The 17,434-nt window shown below is 55.1% G+C and overlaps 4 protein-coding genes across 4 annotated transcripts; all 4 read left to right on the forward strand.

The window, feature by feature from the left end:
- Positions 1 to 1,071: 1,071 nt before the first annotated feature.
- On the forward strand, positions 1,072 to 2,320 carry LOC146753881 (uncharacterized). Its single transcript, XM_085528538.1, has one exon. It carries the CDS (start codon positions 1,215 to 1,217, stop codon positions 2,139 to 2,141), a length of 927 nt encoding a protein of 308 aa, XP_085384664.1. The 5' UTR covers positions 1,072 to 1,214; the 3' UTR covers positions 2,142 to 2,320.
- A 3,226-nt stretch (positions 2,321 to 5,546) lies between these two features.
- LOC146753882 (uncharacterized) lies at positions 5,547 to 6,795 on the forward strand. The gene has a single exon (XM_085527982.1). The coding sequence runs from the start codon at positions 5,690 to 5,692 to the stop codon at positions 6,614 to 6,616; it is 927 nt and encodes a 308-aa protein (XP_085384108.1). The 5' UTR covers positions 5,547 to 5,689; the 3' UTR covers positions 6,617 to 6,795.
- A 3,226-nt stretch (positions 6,796 to 10,021) lies between these two features.
- LOC146753883 (uncharacterized) lies at positions 10,022 to 11,270 on the forward strand. The gene has a single exon (XM_085528088.1). The coding sequence runs from the start codon at positions 10,165 to 10,167 to the stop codon at positions 11,089 to 11,091; it is 927 nt and encodes a 308-aa protein (XP_085384214.1). The 5' UTR covers positions 10,022 to 10,164; the 3' UTR covers positions 11,092 to 11,270.
- Positions 11,271 to 14,626: 3,356 nt separating this feature from the next.
- On the forward strand, positions 14,627 to 15,631 carry LOC116652548 (uncharacterized). The gene has a single exon (XM_085528869.1). The coding sequence runs from the start codon at positions 14,640 to 14,642 to the stop codon at positions 15,564 to 15,566; it is 927 nt and encodes a 308-aa protein (XP_085384995.1). The 5' UTR covers positions 14,627 to 14,639; the 3' UTR covers positions 15,567 to 15,631.
- Positions 15,632 to 17,434: the final 1,803 nt, after the last annotated feature.

Genomic DNA, 17,434 nt, shown 5'->3' on the forward strand with positions numbered 1-17,434 from the left:
CAGGGGGTGATTACTCCCCTGCTCCTGTTGGCCACACAATTTCTAATGCAGGCCAAGATGCCATTGGCCCTCTTGGCCACCTGGACACACTGTTGACTCATGTTCAGCTGAGCATCAACAAACATCCCCAGGTCCCTTTCCTCTTCACAGTCTTCCAGCCACTCAGCCCCAAGCCTATAGCGCCGCGTGGGGTTATTGTGGCCAAAGTGCAGGACCAAGCTGTGTTGAAGCTCATCCCAATCACCTCAGCCCAGCAATCCACCTTATCTAGATCCTTCTGAAGGTATCCCGCCCTCGGGCATACCAACACCACCTCCCAACTTGGTGTCATCTGCAAACTCGCTGATGGTACACTCAATCCCCTCGTGTAGGTCATCAATAAAGATATCAAACAAGATGGGCCCTGTCACGAGTTAGCAACACAATGCACGGTTCTTGTGCCAGGAAGATTTATTTACTTCTGTGATGAACATGATCGTAACGGTGTATCACTCACTGTCATCCTTCTAAGCAAGCCTTTTCATATTCTAAGATGAGCGTTCAGTACATTTCCACTAACAATCCACTGGCTAGAAAGCAAGCAAGTTTCAATAGGGATACTGGATAATAAAGTAGAAGGAGACACTGTGGAAAACCTGAGCGCCATTGCTGTGGTTGGAGTGCAGCAGATGATGATGGCCCATTGTGATGTCACTGGCACCATTCCGCCTACGTGAGGAGCAGTGACACACGCAGCACGTCACTGACGTGGATTGTGACGTCCTGGCCCTCAGTGCTTGTAGCCGGGACACAGAGTCTCTCTCTCAGTCTGGCTTGTGCCTACACTCCAGCCGAGCGTGTCTGTGAGGTTTGGAGCGAGCGGCAAGTCTTGCCTTGGTGCTGGTCTCGTGTTCTGGGAGCTGCTGACAGCCGCTCTCAGTGCTCGTCCCCAGAGCCACCGGAGCTTTTTCCCCGACCTGCCTGGTTCAGGCAGCCGGGGCACCCAGAAGGCCACAGCAGCAAAGGGAGCCGGTAAGGGGACACCTCACCCTGGGCAGCTGGGAGGGAGGGACCTGGGCACTTGGCAAGGGACGTGGGCACTTGTTCCTCCCCTGCCGGGCTCAGCGAGTGACCATGGCCTTTCTTCCTTTCCTAGTGTGACCCCTGCTGCTGCAGCAGCGGCGTGAGGAGCAGCCCCTCATCCCCTGCACTTTCCACCATCGCAGCTGGACAGCATGGCTGCTGAGCTGGATCATCGCTGCACCATTTGCCTGGACATCATGGACGATGCCAGCTACGTAATGCCATGCATGCACCAGTTCTGCTTTGGCTGCATCTGGCACTGGGCCCAGACTAGGCCCAAGTGCCCACTTTGCAATGGCAGGGTGACATCCATCCTGCATTCGGTGCGTGCTGACGACAGCTTTGAAGAGGTTGTGGTCAGACAGGATGGGCCAAGGGCCAGAAGAGCACCCCAAAGCCAACCAGAGGCGATGCCAACCTGGGTGTCCATTTTCCGCCAGCACCCAGCTGTGCTCCAGCCCCTAATGCCTTGGCTGCACCAGGAGCTGAGGCAGCTCTTTGGGGGTGACGAAAGGGCAGCCATTTCAGCGTTCCAGGTTGCCCTCTCTGGCCTATCCATATTTGGCCTGGACGAAAGAGCACTGACGGTGTGGCTGCTCAGCTCCCTGCGAAGTCAGGCCGCCAGCTTTGCGAGACAGCTCGTTGTCCAAGCTGTGCGGTTGTGCAGTGGGGAGGTGCGACGTCTGCTGGGCCTGGAGGCCTCCCATGCTCCCACAGGGCAGGAGGGCAGACCCGCAGCTGTCCGTGAAGCAGCTACACCGTCAGCAGAAACTGTTGACCACAGACTACAGCCCTCCAGCAGCACCAGGGAAGCCAACGTGGCAGAGGAGCTTCCTGGCCCCTCAACCTCTGCCCTTCGTGAGGGTCCCAGCCAGCCTCCATCCAATCCGGCTCCAGTTCACAGAGTCCAAGAAGCAGCCCAGGAGGAGTCGGGGGAGGCAGTGCCAGGTCCCTCCAGTGCCAGCACGGGCAGGAAGCGCTCACGCAGGGCGCCTCGGCGAGCCCCGAAGAGGAGGAGGACTCACACCTCTGAGGACTCTGCACCTCCTGCCAAGAGGCCACCCCGCAGGCGGCGCTAGGACATCACCCCAGCAGCTGGCCAGAACACGGCCGGGCCTGCAGCTGGGCCACAAGCAGCCCTCAGGGGCTCGGACTGCGTCAGACCACAGAGACGCAGAATGGCCCATATTGGAAGGGGCCTCAAACATCAACAGTCTTCAGCCCCCCCTGCCACAGGCAGGGCCACCAACCTCCATATTTATTAGACCAGGCTGCCCAGAGCCCCATCCACCTGGCCTTGCACACCTCCAGGGCGAGGCATCCACAACTTCTCTGGGCAGCCTGTTCCAGCACTTCTCCACTCTCATAGTACAGAACTTCCCCGATATCCATCCTAAATCTTCCCTCCTTCAAACTAAAACCATTTCCCCTTGTCCTGCCCTTATCCACCCTTTCCAAGAGCTCATTCCCCAATAAAATTCCCTAAAAATTATCCGTGTTGCCACCAGTGCATCTGTCAGCGCCGCGCACAGGGCGGGTCTGACCTCTATGCCTGCTTTTGTTAAACCTCATCCGGTTTCTTCCTGCCCAGCTCTCCAGCCTGTCCAGGTCTCACTGGATGACAGCACAGCCCTCAGGTGTGTCAGCCAAGCCTCCCAACTTTGTATCATCAGCAAACTTGATGAGGGTGGCCACTATCCCCTCGTCAAGGTCACCGATGAAGGTGCTGAACAAGACTGGACCCAGCACATTATCCAGTATCCATATGTAGATACTACATTTGCTCACTGTTGTCACTTCACAGTCAGCAGAGTCTGAGGCTTTGATCGAGTCTTCCCATGTCACCCCAGCCATGATAAATTTCCAGATCCATACAGCACTGGGGTGCCTTCAACAAAACCCATGTCTTTCTCAGAGGCAGCAGGACATGGACCTACAGACTCTTCCCACAAGCGAGCACTGCTGCCCTGCCCTCTGCACACATTGGTTCCTTCCACACCAGGTCAAAGAAGGCCCGTGGGTGGCTCTTAGCTGGGGGCAGCAGGGGTGGTCCCCTCTGCCCGGCATGCACCAGGCCTAATCCAGGCTGTGTCTCCCATCTGGATTGCAGGCAGGATTGATTCTGCCCATCCAGATGGGCTCATTTTACACTACAGAGGCAGCGAGCCTGGAGCGTTTGACTTGCAGGAAAGCCTTGTGTAGCCAGGGCCAGTTCAGCATGGGGCTGCTGCAGGGCAGCTCTCCTGGCCCGTGGCGACATGGGTGGCCTCCGGGCCAGGCAGATGTTGCACCTCCCAGCTGCACAGCTGCGCAGCTCAGACAACAAGCTGTCGCACAAAGCTGACGGCCTGGCTATATGGGGAGCTGAGCAGCCACACAGTCAGCGCTGCCTCGTCCAGGCCATAGAAGGACAGGCCAAAAATGACAAGCTGGAACGCTGAAAAGGCTGCCATATTATCAACTCCAAAGTGCTCACAGGAAGACATGGGTTTTGTTGAAGGCACCCCAGTGCTGCATGGATCTGTAGATGTTTGTCACAGCTGGGGCAAAGTGGGAAGACTCAGTCAATGCCTCAAGCTGCTGCAAAATGCCAACAGTGAGCAGATGTAATACGGGGAATGGAATGGACCCAGACACTGTGGAGAACCCGGGCGCCACTGTAGCAGATGATGATTGCCCGTTGTGACGTCTTCTTCTTAGACATCTTCCTCTCTGCTGTACTGTATTTCCAGAAAAAAATATTTTCTTCACAAATCCTTCTTTACATTTGTCTTGTAATGTTGGCAAATGATGTCAAAGTTCAACCTGAATTGTGTTTTGTTACTTCTACCACTATTCCACTGCAACATCAAAACCAAGCGTTTAGAGGCAGGAATTTTTTTTTATAGAATCATAGAATCACAAGGTTGGATAGGACCAACACGATCATCTAGTCCAACGGTGCTCCCATTACTGTAGCTACCACAAGCCACTATGCCATATGTCATAGCTCCTCATCCAGACGCCTCTTGAACACTGCCAGGGACAGAGACTCCACCACCTCCCTGGGCAGCCATTCCAGTGCCTGACCACTCTCTGAGAGAAAAAGTTCCTTCTTATGTCCAGTCTAAACCTCATCTGAGGCAACTTGTGGCCATTTCCTCGGGTTCTGTTTGTTGTCTGAGAGAAGAAGCCAAACCTCTCCTCACCATAACCTCCCTTCAGGAAGTTGTGGAGTGCAGTGAGGTCTTTCCTGAGCCTCCTCCTTTCCAGATAAACAATCCCAGCTCCCTCAGCCACTCCTCAGAAGACTTGAGCTCCCTGACCCCTCACCAGTTTTGTTGTCCTCTGGATACATTCCTCAATGTCTTTCTAGCAGCGAGGGGCCAAAACTGAACACAGTACATGAGGTGCAGCCTCACCAGTGCTGAGTCCAGGGGGTGATTACTCCCCTGCTCCTGTTGGCCACACAATTTCTAATGCAGGCCAAGATGCCATTGGCCCTCTTGGCCACCTGGACACACTGTTGACTCATGTTCAGCTGAGCATCAACAAACATCCCCAGGTCCCTTTCCTCTTCACAGTCTTCCAGCCACTCAGCCCCAAGCCTATAGCGCCGCGTGGGGTTATTGTGGCCAAAGTGCAGGACCAAGCTGTGTTGAAGCTCATCCCAATCACCTCAGCCCAGCAATCCACCTTATCTAGATCCTTCTGAAGGTATCCCGCCCTCGGGCATACCAACACCACCTCCCAACTTGGTGTCATCTGCAAACTCGCTGATGGTACACTCAATCCCCTCGTGTAGGTCATCAATAAAGATATCAAACAAGATGGGCCCTGTCACGAGTTAGCAACACAATGCACGGTTCTTGTGCCAGGAAGATTTATTTACTTCTGTGATGAACATGATCGTAACGGTGTATCACTCACTGTCATCCTTCTAAGCAAGCCTTTTCATATTCTAAGATGAGCGTTCAGTACATTTCCACTAACAATCCACTGGCTAGAAAGCAAGCAAGTTTCAATAGGGATACTGGATAATAAAGTAGAAGGAGACACTGTGGAAAACCTGAGCGCCATTGCTGTGGTTGGAGTGCAGCAGATGATGATGGCCCATTGTGATGTCACTGGCACCATTCCGCCTACGTGAGGAGCAGTGACACACGCAGCACGTCACTGACGTGGATTGTGACGTCCTGGCCCTCAGTGCTTGTAGCCGGGACACAGAGTCTCTCTCTCAGTCTGGCTTGTGCCTACACTCCAGCCGAGCGTGTCTGTGAGGTTTGGAGCGAGCGGCAAGTCTTGCCTTGGTGCTGGTCTCGTGTTCTGGGAGCTGCTGACAGCCGCTCTCAGTGCTCGTCCCCAGAGCCACCGGAGCTTTTTCCCCGACCTGCCTGGTTCAGGCAGCCGGGGCACCCAGAAGGCCACAGCAGCAAAGGGAGCCGGTAAGGGGACACCTCACCCTGGGCAGCTGGGAGGGAGGGACCTGGGCACTTGGCAAGGGACGTGGGCACTTGTTCCTCCCCTGCCGGGCTCAGCGAGTGACCATGGCCTTTCTTCCTTTCCTAGTGTGACCCCTGCTGCTGCAGCAGCGGCGTGAGGAGCAGCCCCTCATCCCCTGCACTTTCCACCATCGCAGCTGGACAGCATGGCTGCTGAGCTGGATCATCGCTGCACCATTTGCCTGGACATCATGGACGATGCCAGCTACGTAATGCCATGCATGCACCAGTTCTGCTTTGGCTGCATCTGGCACTGGGCCCAGACTAGGCCCAAGTGCCCACTTTGCAATGGCAGGGTGACATCCATCCTGCATTCGGTGCGTGCTGACGACAGCTTTGAAGAGGTTGTGGTCAGACAGGATGGGCCAAGGGCCAGAAGAGCACCCCAAAGCCAACCAGAGGCGATGCCAACCTGGGTGTCCATTTTCCGCCAGCACCCAGCTGTGCTCCAGCCCCTAATGCCTTGGCTGCACCAGGAGCTGAGGCAGCTCTTTGGGGGTGACGAAAGGGCAGCCATTTCAGCGTTCCAGGTTGCCCTCTCTGGCCTATCCATATTTGGCCTGGACGAAAGAGCACTGACGGTGTGGCTGCTCAGCTCCCTGCGAAGTCAGGCCGCCAGCTTTGCGAGACAGCTCGTTGTCCAAGCTGTGCGGTTGTGCAGTGGGGAGGTGCGACGTCTGCTGGGCCTGGAGGCCTCCCATGCTCCCACAGGGCAGGAGGGCAGACCCGCAGCTGTCCGTGAAGCAGCTACACCGTCAGCAGAAACTGTTGACCACAGACTACAGCCCTCCAGCAGCACCAGGGAAGCCAACGTGGCAGAGGAGCTTCCTGGCCCCTCAACCTCTGCCCTTCGTGAGGGTCCCAGCCAGCCTCCATCCAATCCGGCTCCAGTTCACAGAGTCCAAGAAGCAGCCCAGGAGGAGTCGGGGGAGGCAGTGCCAGGTCCCTCCAGTGCCAGCACGGGCAGGAAGCGCTCACGCAGGGCGCCTCGGCGAGCCCCGAAGAGGAGGAGGACTCACACCTCTGAGGACTCTGCACCTCCTGCCAAGAGGCCACCCCGCAGGCGGCGCTAGGACATCACCCCAGCAGCTGGCCAGAACACGGCCGGGCCTGCAGCTGGGCCACAAGCAGCCCTCAGGGGCTCGGACTGCGTCAGACCACAGAGACGCAGAATGGCCCATATTGGAAGGGGCCTCAAACATCAACAGTCTTCAGCCCCCCCTGCCACAGGCAGGGCCACCAACCTCCATATTTATTAGACCAGGCTGCCCAGAGCCCCATCCACCTGGCCTTGCACACCTCCAGGGCGAGGCATCCACAACTTCTCTGGGCAGCCTGTTCCAGCACTTCTCCACTCTCATAGTACAGAACTTCCCCGATATCCATCCTAAATCTTCCCTCCTTCAAACTAAAACCATTTCCCCTTGTCCTGCCCTTATCCACCCTTTCCAAGAGCTCATTCCCCAATAAAATTCCCTAAAAATTATCCGTGTTGCCACCAGTGCATCTGTCAGCGCCGCGCACAGGGCGGGTCTGACCTCTATGCCTGCTTTTGTTAAACCTCATCCGGTTTCTTCCTGCCCAGCTCTCCAGCCTGTCCAGGTCTCACTGGATGACAGCACAGCCCTCAGGTGTGTCAGCCAAGCCTCCCAACTTTGTATCATCAGCAAACTTGATGAGGGTGGCCACTATCCCCTCGTCAAGGTCACCGATGAAGGTGCTGAACAAGACTGGACCCAGCACATTATCCAGTATCCATATGTAGATACTACATTTGCTCACTGTTGTCACTTCACAGTCAGCAGAGTCTGAGGCTTTGATCGAGTCTTCCCATGTCACCCCAGCCATGATAAATTTCCAGATCCATACAGCACTGGGGTGCCTTCAACAAAACCCATGTCTTTCTCAGAGGCAGCAGGACATGGACCTACAGACTCTTCCCACAAGCGAGCACTGCTGCCCTGCCCTCTGCACACATTGGTTCCTTCCACACCAGGTCAAAGAAGGCCCGTGGGTGGCTCTTAGCTGGGGGCAGCAGGGGTGGTCCCCTCTGCCCGGCATGCACCAGGCCTAATCCAGGCTGTGTCTCCCATCTGGATTGCAGGCAGGATTGATTCTGCCCATCCAGATGGGCTCATTTTACACTACAGAGGCAGCGAGCCTGGAGCGTTTGACTTGCAGGAAAGCCTTGTGTAGCCAGGGCCAGTTCAGCATGGGGCTGCTGCAGGGCAGCTCTCCTGGCCCGTGGCGACATGGGTGGCCTCCGGGCCAGGCAGATGTTGCACCTCCCAGCTGCACAGCTGCGCAGCTCAGACAACAAGCTGTCGCACAAAGCTGACGGCCTGGCTATATGGGGAGCTGAGCAGCCACACAGTCAGCGCTGCCTCGTCCAGGCCATAGAAGGACAGGCCAAAAATGACAAGCTGGAACGCTGAAAAGGCTGCCATATTATCAACTCCAAAGTGCTCACAGGAAGACATGGGTTTTGTTGAAGGCACCCCAGTGCTGCATGGATCTGTAGATGTTTGTCACAGCTGGGGCAAAGTGGGAAGACTCAGTCAATGCCTCAAGCTGCTGCAAAATGCCAACAGTGAGCAGATGTAATACGGGGAATGGAATGGACCCAGACACTGTGGAGAACCCGGGCGCCACTGTAGCAGATGATGATTGCCCGTTGTGACGTCTTCTTCTTAGACATCTTCCTCTCTGCTGTACTGTATTTCCAGAAAAAAATATTTTCTTCACAAATCCTTCTTTACATTTGTCTTGTAATGTTGGCAAATGATGTCAAAGTTCAACCTGAATTGTGTTTTGTTACTTCTACCACTATTCCACTGCAACATCAAAACCAAGCGTTTAGAGGCAGGAATTTTTTTTTATAGAATCATAGGATCACAAGGTTGGATAGGACCAACACGATCATCTAGTCCAACGGTGCTCCCATTACTGTAGCTACCACAAGCCACTATGCCATATGTCATAGCTCCTCATCCAGACGCCTCTTGAACACTGCCAGGGACAGAGACTCCACCACCTCCCTGGGCAGCCATTCCAGTGCCTGACCACTCTCTGAGAGAAAAAGTTCCTTCTTATGTCCAGTCTAAACCTCATCTGATGCAACTTGTGGCCATTTCCTCGGGTTCTGTTTGTTGTCTGAGAGAAGAAGCCAAACCTCTCCTCACCATAACCTCCCTTCAGGAAGTTGTGGAGTGCAGTGAGGTCTTTCCTGAGCCTCCTCCTTTCCAGATAAACAATCCCAGCTCCCTCAGCCACTCCTCAGAAGACTTGAGCTCCCTGACCCCTCACCAGTTTTGTTGTCCTCTGGATACATTCCTCAATGTCTTTCTAGCAGCGAGGGGCCAAAACTGAACACAGTACATGAGGTGCAGCCTCACCAGTGCTGAGTCCAGGGGGTGATTACTCCCCTGCTCCTGTTGGCCACACAATTTCTAATGCAGGCCAAGATGCCATTGGCCCTCTTGGCCACCTGGACACACTGTTGACTCATGTTCAGCTGAGCATCAACAAACATCCCCAGGTCCCTTTCCTCTTCACAGTCTTCCAGCCACTCAGCCCCAAGCCTATAGCGCCGCGTGGGGTTATTGTGGCCAAAGTGCAGGACCAAGCTGTGTTGAAGCTCATCCCAATCACCTCAGCCCAGCAATCCACCTTATCTAGATCCTTCTGAAGGTATCCCGCCCTCGGGCATACCAACACCACCTCCCAACTTGGTGTCATCTGCAAACTCGCTGATGGTACACTCAATCCCCTCGTGTAGGTCATCAATAAAGATATCAAACAAGATGGGCCCTGTCACGAGTTAGCAACACAATGCACGGTTCTTGTGCCAGGAAGATTTATTTACTTCTGTGATGAACATGATCGTAACGGTGTATCACTCACTGTCATCCTTCTAAGCAAGCCTTTTCATATTCTAAGATGAGCGTTCAGTACATTTCCACTAACAATCCACTGGCTAGAAAGCAAGCAAGTTTCAATAGAGATACTGGATAATAAAGTAGAAGGAGACACTGTGGAAAACCTGAGCGCCATTGCTGTGGTTGGAGTGCAGCAGATGATGATGGCCCATTGTGATGTCACTGGCACCATTCCGCCTACGTGAGGAGCAGTGACACACGCAGCACGTCACTGACGTGGATTGTGACGTCCTGGCCCTCAGTGCTTGTAGCCGGGACACAGAGTCTCTCTCTCAGTCTGGCTTGTGCCTACACTCCAGCCGAGCGTGTCTGTGAGGTTTGGAGCGAGCGGCAAGTCTTGCCTTGGTGCTGGTCTCGTGTTCTGGGAGCTGCTGACAGCCGCTCTCAGTGCTCGTCCCCAGAGCCACCGGAGCTTTTTCCCCGACCTGCCTGGTTCAGGCAGCCGGGGCACCCAGAAGGCCACAGCAGCAAAGGGAGCCGGTAAGGGGACACCTCACCCTGGGCAGCTGGGAGGGAGGGACCTGGGCACTTGGCAAGGGACGTGGGCACTTGTTCCTCCCCTGCCGGGCTCAGCGAGTGACCATGGCCTTTCTTCCTTTCCTAGTGTGACCCCTGCTGCTGCAGCAGCGGCGTGAGGAGCAGCCCCTCATCCCCTGCACTTTCCACCATCGCAGCTGGACAGCATGGCTGCTGAGCTGGATCATCGCTGCACCATTTGCCTGGACATCATGGACGATGCCAGCTACGTAATGCCATGCATGCACCAGTTCTGCTTTGGCTGCATCTGGCACTGGGCCCAGACTAGGCCCAAGTGCCCACTTTGCAATGGCAGGGTGACATCCATCCTGCATTCGGTGCGTGCTGACGACAGCTTTGAAGAGGTTGTGGTCAGACAGGATGGGCCAAGGGCCAGAAGAGCACCCCAAAGCCAACCAGAGGCGATGCCAACCTGGGTGTCCATTTTCCGCCAGCACCCAGCTGTGCTCCAGCCCCTAATGCCTTGGCTGCACCAGGAGCTGAGGCAGCTCTTTGGGGGTGACGAAAGGGCAGCCATTTCAGCGTTCCAGGTTGCCCTCTCTGGCCTATCCATATTTGGCCTGGACGAAAGAGCACTGACGGTGTGGCTGCTCAGCTCCCTGCGAAGTCAGGCCGCCAGCTTTGCGAGACAGCTCGTTGTCCAAGCTGTGCGGTTGTGCAGTGGGGAGGTGCGACGTCTGCTGGGCCTGGAGGCCTCCCATGCTCCCACAGGGCAGGAGAGCAGACCCGCAGCTGTCCGTGAAGCAGCTACACCGTCAGCAGAAACTGTTGACCACAGACTACAGCCCTCCAGCAGCTCCAGGGAAGCCAACGTGGCAGAGGAGCTTCCTGGCCCCTCAACCTCTGCCCTTCGTGAGGGTCCCAGCCAGCCTCCATCCAATCCGGCTCCAGTTCACAGAGTCCAAGAAGCAGCCCAGGAGGAGTCGGGGGAGGCAGTGCCAGGTCCCTCCAGTGCCAGCACGGGCAGGAAGCGCTCACGCAGGGCGCCTCGGCGAGCCCCGAAGAGGAGGAGGACTCACACCTCTGAGGACTCTGCACCTCCTGCCAAGAGGCCACCCCGCAGGCGGCGCTAGGACATCACCCCAGCAGCTGGCCAGAACACGGCCGGGCCTGCAGCTGGGCCACAAGCAGCCCTCAGGGGCTCGGACTGCGTCAGACCACAGAGACGCAGAATGGCCCATATTGGAAGGGGCCTCAAACATCAACAGTCTTCAGCCCCCCCTGCCACAGGCAGGGCCACCAACCTCCATATTTATTAGACCAGGCTGCCCAGAGCCCCATCCACCTGGCCTTGCACACCTCCAGGGCGAGGCATCCACAACTTCTCTGGGCAGCCTGTTCCAGCACTTCTCCACTCTCATAGTACAGAACTTCCCCGATATCCATCCTAAATCTTCCCTCCTTCAAACTAAAACCATTTCCCCTTGTCCTGCCCTTATCCACCCTTTCCAAGAGCTCATTCCCCAATAAAATTCCCTAAAAATTATCCGTGTTGCCACCAGTGCATCTGTCAGCGCCGCGCACAGGGCGGGTCTGACCTCTATGCCTGCTTTTGTTAAACCTCATCCGGTTTCTTCCTGCCCAGCTCTCCAGCCTGTCCAGGTCTCACTGGATGACAGCACAGCCCTCAGGTGTGTCAGCCAAGCCTCCCAACTTTGTATCATCAGCAAACTTGATGAGGGTGGCCACTATCCCCTCGTCAAGGTCACCGATGAAGGTGCTGAACAAGACTGGACCCAGCACATTATCCAGTATCCATATGTAGATACTACATTTGCTCACTGTTGTCACTTCACAGTCAGCAGAGTCTGAGGCTTTGATCGAGTCTTCCCATGTCACCCCAGCCATGATAAATTTCCAGATCCATACAGCACTGGGGTGCCTTCAACAAAACCCATGTCTTTCTCAGAGGCAGCAGGACATGGACCTACAGACTCTTCCCACAAGCGAGCACTGCTGCCCTGCCCTCTGCACACATTGGTTCCTTCCACACCAGGTCAAAGAAGGCCCGTGGGTGGCTCTTAGCTGGGGGCAGCAGGGGTGGTCCCCTCTGCCCGGCATGCACCAGGCCTAATCCAGGCTGTGTCTCCCATCTGGATTGCAGGCAGGATTGATTCTGCCCATCCAGATGGGCTCATTTTACACTACAGAGGCAGCGAGCCTGGAGTGTTTGACTTGCAGGAAAGCCTTGTGTAGCCAGGGCCAGTTCAGCATGGGGCTGCTGCAGGGCAGCTCTCCTGGCCCGTGGCGACATGGGTGGCCTCCGGGCCAGGCAGATGTTGCACCTCCCAGCTGCACAGCTGCGCAGCTCAGACAACAAGCTGTCGCACAAAGCTGACGGCCTGGCTATATGGGGAGCTGAGCAGCCACACAGTCAGCGCTGCCTCGTCCAGGCCATAGAAGGACAGGCCAAAAATGACAAGCTGGAACGCTGAAAAGGCTGCCATATTATCAACTCCAAAGTGCTCACAGGAAGACATGGGTTTTGTTGAAGGCACCCCAGTGCTGCATGGATCTGTAGATGTTTGTCACAGCTGGGGCAAAGTGGGAAGACTCAGTCAATGCCTCAAGCTGCTGCAAAATGCCAACAGTGAGCAGATGTAATACGGGGAATGGAATGGACCCAGACACTGTGGAGAACCCGGGCGCCACTGTAGCAGATGATGATTGCCCGTTGTGACGTCTTCTTCTTAGACATCTTCCTCTCTGCTGTACTGTATTTCCAGAAAAAAATATTTTCTTCACAAATCCTTCTTTACATTTGTCTTGTAATGTTGGCAAATGATGTCAAAGTTCAACCTGAATTGTGTTTTGTTACTTCTACCACTATTCCACTGCAACATCAAAACCAAGCGTTTAGAGGCAGGAATTTTTTTTTATAGAATCATAGGATCACAAGGTTGGATAGGACCAACACGATCATCTAGTCCAACGGTGCTCCCATTACTGTAGCTACCACAAGCCACTATGCCATATGTCATAGCTCCTCATCCAGACGCCTCTTGAACACTGCCAGGGACAGAGACTCCACCACCTCCCTGGGCAGCCATTCCAGTGCCTGACCACTCTCTGAGAGAAAAAGTTCCTTCTTATGTCCAGTCTAAACCTCATCTGATGCAACTTGTGGCCATTTCCTCGGGTTCTGTTTGTTGTCTGAGAGAAGAAGCCAAACCTCTCCTCACCATAACCTCCCTTCAGGAAGTTGTGGAGTGCAGTGAGGTCTTTCCTGAGCCTCCTCCTTTCCAGATAAACAATCCCAGCTCCCTCAGCCACTCCTCAGAAGACTTGAGCTCCCTGACCCCTCACCAGTTTTGTTGTCCTCTGGATACATTCCTCAATGTCTTTCTAGCAGCGAGGGGCCAAAACTGAACACAGTACATGAGGCGCAGCCTCACCAGTGCTGAGTCCAGGGGGTGATTACTCCCCTGCTCCTGTTGGCCACACAATTTCTAATGCAGGCCAAGATGCCATTGGCCCTCTTGGCCACCTGGACACACTGTTGACTCATGTTCAGCTGAGCATCAACAAACACCCCCAGGTCCCTTTCCTCTTCACAGTCTTCCAGCCACTCAGCCCCAAGCCTATAGCGCCGCGTGGGGTTATTGTGGCCAAAGTGCAGGACCAAGCTGTGTTGAAGCTCATCCCAATCACCTCAGCCCAGCAATCCACCTTATCTAGATCCTTCTGAAGGTATCCCGCCCTCGGGCATACCAACACCACCTCCCAACTTGGTGTCATCTGCAAACTCGCTGATGGTACACTCAATCCCCTCGTGTAGGTCATCAATAAAGATATCAAACAAGATGGGCCCTGTCACGAGCTAGCAACACAATGCACGGTTCTTGTGCCAGGAAGATTTATTTACTTCTGTGATGAACATGATCGTAACGGTGTATCACTCACTGTCATCCTTCTAAGCAAGCCTTTTCATATTCTAAGATGAGCGTTCAGTACATTTCCACTAACAATCCACTGGCTAGAAAGCAAGCAAGTTTCAATAGGGATACTGGATAATAAAGTAGAAGGAGACACTGTGGAAAACCTGAGCGCCATTGCTGTGGTTGGAGTGCAGCAGATGATGATGGCCCATTGTGATGTCACTGGCACCATTCCGCCTACGTGAGGAGCAGTGACACACGCAGCACGTCACTGACGTGGATTGTGACGTCCTGGCCCTCAGTGCTTGTAGCCGGGACACAGAGTCTCTCTCTCAGTCTGGCTTGTGCCTACACTCCAGCCGAGCGTGTCTGTGAGGTTTGGAGCGAGCGGCAAGTCTTGCCTTGGTGCTGGTCTCGTGTTCTGGGAGCTGCTGACAGCCGCTCTCAGTGCTCGTCCCCAGAGCCACCGGAGCTTTTTCCCCGACCTGCCTGGTTCAGGCAGCCGGGGCACCCAGAAGGCCACAGCAGCAAAGGGAGCCGGTAAGGGGACACCTCACCCTGGGCAGCTGGGAGGGAGGGACCTGGGCACTTGGCAAGGGACGTGGGCACTTGTTCCTCCCCTGCCGGGCTCAGCGAGTGACCATGGCCTTTCTTCCTTTCCTAGTGTGACCCCTGCTGCTGCAGCAGCGGCGTGAGGAGCAGCCCCTCATCCCCTGCACTTTCCACCATCGCAGCTGGATAGCATGGCTGCTGAGCTGGATCATCGCTGCACCATTTGCCTGGACAGCATGGACAATGCCAGCTACGTAATGCCATGCCTGCACCAGTTCTGCTTTGGCTGCATCCGGCGCTGGGCCCAGACTAGGCCCAAGTGCCCACTTTGCAATGGCAGGGTGACGTCCATCCTGCACTCTGTGCGATCTGACAACAACTTTGAGGAGTATGTTGTCAGACAGGATGGGCCAAGGGCCAGAAGAGCACCCCAAAGCCAACCAGAGGCGATGCCAACCTGGGTGTCCATTTTCCGCCAGCACCCAGCTGTGCTCCGGCCCCTAATGCCTTGGCTGCACCAGGAGGTGAGGCAGCTCTTTGGGGCTGATGACAGGGCAGCCTTTTCAGCATTCCAGCTTGCCCTCTTTGGCTTGTCTTTATATGGCCTGGACGAAAGAGCGCTGACTGTATGGCTGCTCAGCTCCCTGCAAAGCCAGGCCGCCAGCTTTGCGAGACAGCTCGTTGTCCAAGCTGTGCGGTTGTGCAGTGCAGAGGTGCAACATCTGCTGGGCCTGGAGGCCTCCCATGCTCCCACAGTTCAGGAGGGCAGACCCGCAGCTGTCCATGGTGCAGCAACACCATCAACAGGAACTGTTGACGACAGTCTACAGCCATCCAGCAGCAACAGGGAAGCAAACATGGAAGGGGAGCTTCCTGGCCCCTCAACCTCTGCCCTTCGTGAGGGTCCCAGCCAGCCTCCATCCAACCCGGCTTTGGTGCACAGAGTCCAAGAAGAAGCCCAGGAAGAGCCAGGGGAGGCAGTGCCAGGTCCCTCCAGTGCCAGCACAAGCAGGGAGCGCTCTGGCAGGGTACCACGGCGAGCCCCGAAGAGGAGGAGGACCCACACTGCTGAGGACACTGCACCTCCTGCCAAGAGGCCACCCCGCAGGCGGCGCTAGGACAATGCCCCAGCAGCTGGCCAGAACACGGGCCACAAGCAGCCCTCAGGGGCTCGGTCTGCATCAGACCAGAGAGTCACTAAATGGCCCAGGTTGGAAGGGGCCTCAAACATCACCAGTCTTCATGCCTCCCTGCCACAGGCAGGGCCACCAACCTCCATATTTATTACACCAGGCTGCCCAGGGCCCCATCCACCTGGCCTTGAACACCTCCAGGACAAGGCATCCACAGCCTCTCTGGGCAGCCAATTCCAGCACCTCTCCACTCTTACTACAGATCTTCCCCTTGACATCCATCCTCAACCTTCCCTCCCTCAACCTAAAACCATTTCCCCTTGTCCTGCTCCTATCCACCCTTTCCAAGAGTTGATTCCCCAATAAAATTCCATAAAAATTATCTGTGTTGCCACCTGTGCATCTCTCAGCGCCGCGCACAGGGCAGGTCTGACCTCTGCTGGGCCTGGAGGCCTCCCATGCTGCTGCTACTGTTCCCTTGGGACCTCCCACAGCACACTGCAAAGGGAAATGTGCAGAAGGGAGGCACTGCTTTACTTCTAAGCATGGCACGAGCTCAGTCATCTCCACCAGTCAAGCGCACCCATGTCTTTACGTTGTCCTCTGCTTGCAACCCAAAAGGTTTCATTCCACTCCTACTGTAATGTGGTAACGCAATGAACAGCGCAGGAATGCTATCATGGTAGCAAAGTCCTACTCTACAGCAAGTGGAGATACGCTCAAATACAGCAGCTGTGGGCAGAGAAAGAAAGGAAAAAACTGCTTTCCTTTGCAAGGCCTCAAGGAGGCAGGGATCACAGAATCACAGAATCGTAGGGGTTGGAAGGGACCTCCAGAGATCGAGTCCAACCCCCCTGCCAAAGCAGGTTCCCTACACCAGGCTGCACAGGTAGGTGTCCAGGCAGGCCTTGAGTATCTTCAGAGAAGGAGACTCCACAACCCCCCTGGGCAGCCAGTTCCAGTGCTCCGTCACCCTCACCTTAAACAAGTTCTTGTGCACAGTCGTGTGGATCTTCCTATGCTCCACTTTCTGGCCATTTCTCCTTGTCCTGTCTCCACATGCTTCTGAAAAGGCTCTGGCCTCTCCACTTTGCCCCCCACACCTTTAGGTATTTATAGACCTGGATCAGGTCTCACGTAACGACCAATTAACCTGACTTATCTTGGAGCCTCAACCATCTGGGGGAGAGAGACATAGACATGGATGCCCTGAAGTCTTCTCTCAATTTGTTGCTGCATCACATGCCTTATGCACCATCCTAAATCTTGCGCAGACGCGTACACCCGCTTCGCAATACCCGATGCACACGAGAGAACCTACACACACACCTACGTAAACCCCCTCCCACTAACTCTTAACCTACAGGCCATAACTCTGCTATTCTAGAACACTCCATCTACTCAGAACTACTGTATGCACTCATAAATCCTTACAAGGGCAACTTAGTTACCCAACAAGGTCCCCTCTCAGTCTTCTTTACTCAAGGCTAAACACATGCAGTTCACGTAGCCTTTCTTCACAGGGGAGATGCTCCGGGCCCTCCACCATCTTTGTGGCCCTCCGCTGGACTCTTTCCAAGAGATCCCTGTCTTTTTTGTACTGGGGAGCCCAGAACTGGACGCAGTACTCCAGATGAGGCCTTACCAGGGCAGAGTAGAGTGGGAGGATCACCTCCCTGGTCCTGTGGTTGCCTCAGACGCTGCTGCAAAATGCCAACAGTGAGCAGATGTAATACGGGGAATGGAGTGGACCGAGACACTGTGGAGAACCTGGGTGCCATTGTGGCAGATGATGATCACCCGTTGTGACGTCTTCTTCTTAGACATCTTCCTCTCTGCTGTACCGTATTTCC

The sequence above is a fragment of the Coturnix japonica genome, chromosome Z (assembly GCF_054131305.1).
Source record: "Coturnix japonica strain WE chromosome Z, WE-NBRP24, whole genome shotgun sequence".
Classification (NCBI taxonomy): Eukaryota; Metazoa; Chordata; class Aves; order Galliformes; family Phasianidae; genus Coturnix; species Coturnix japonica.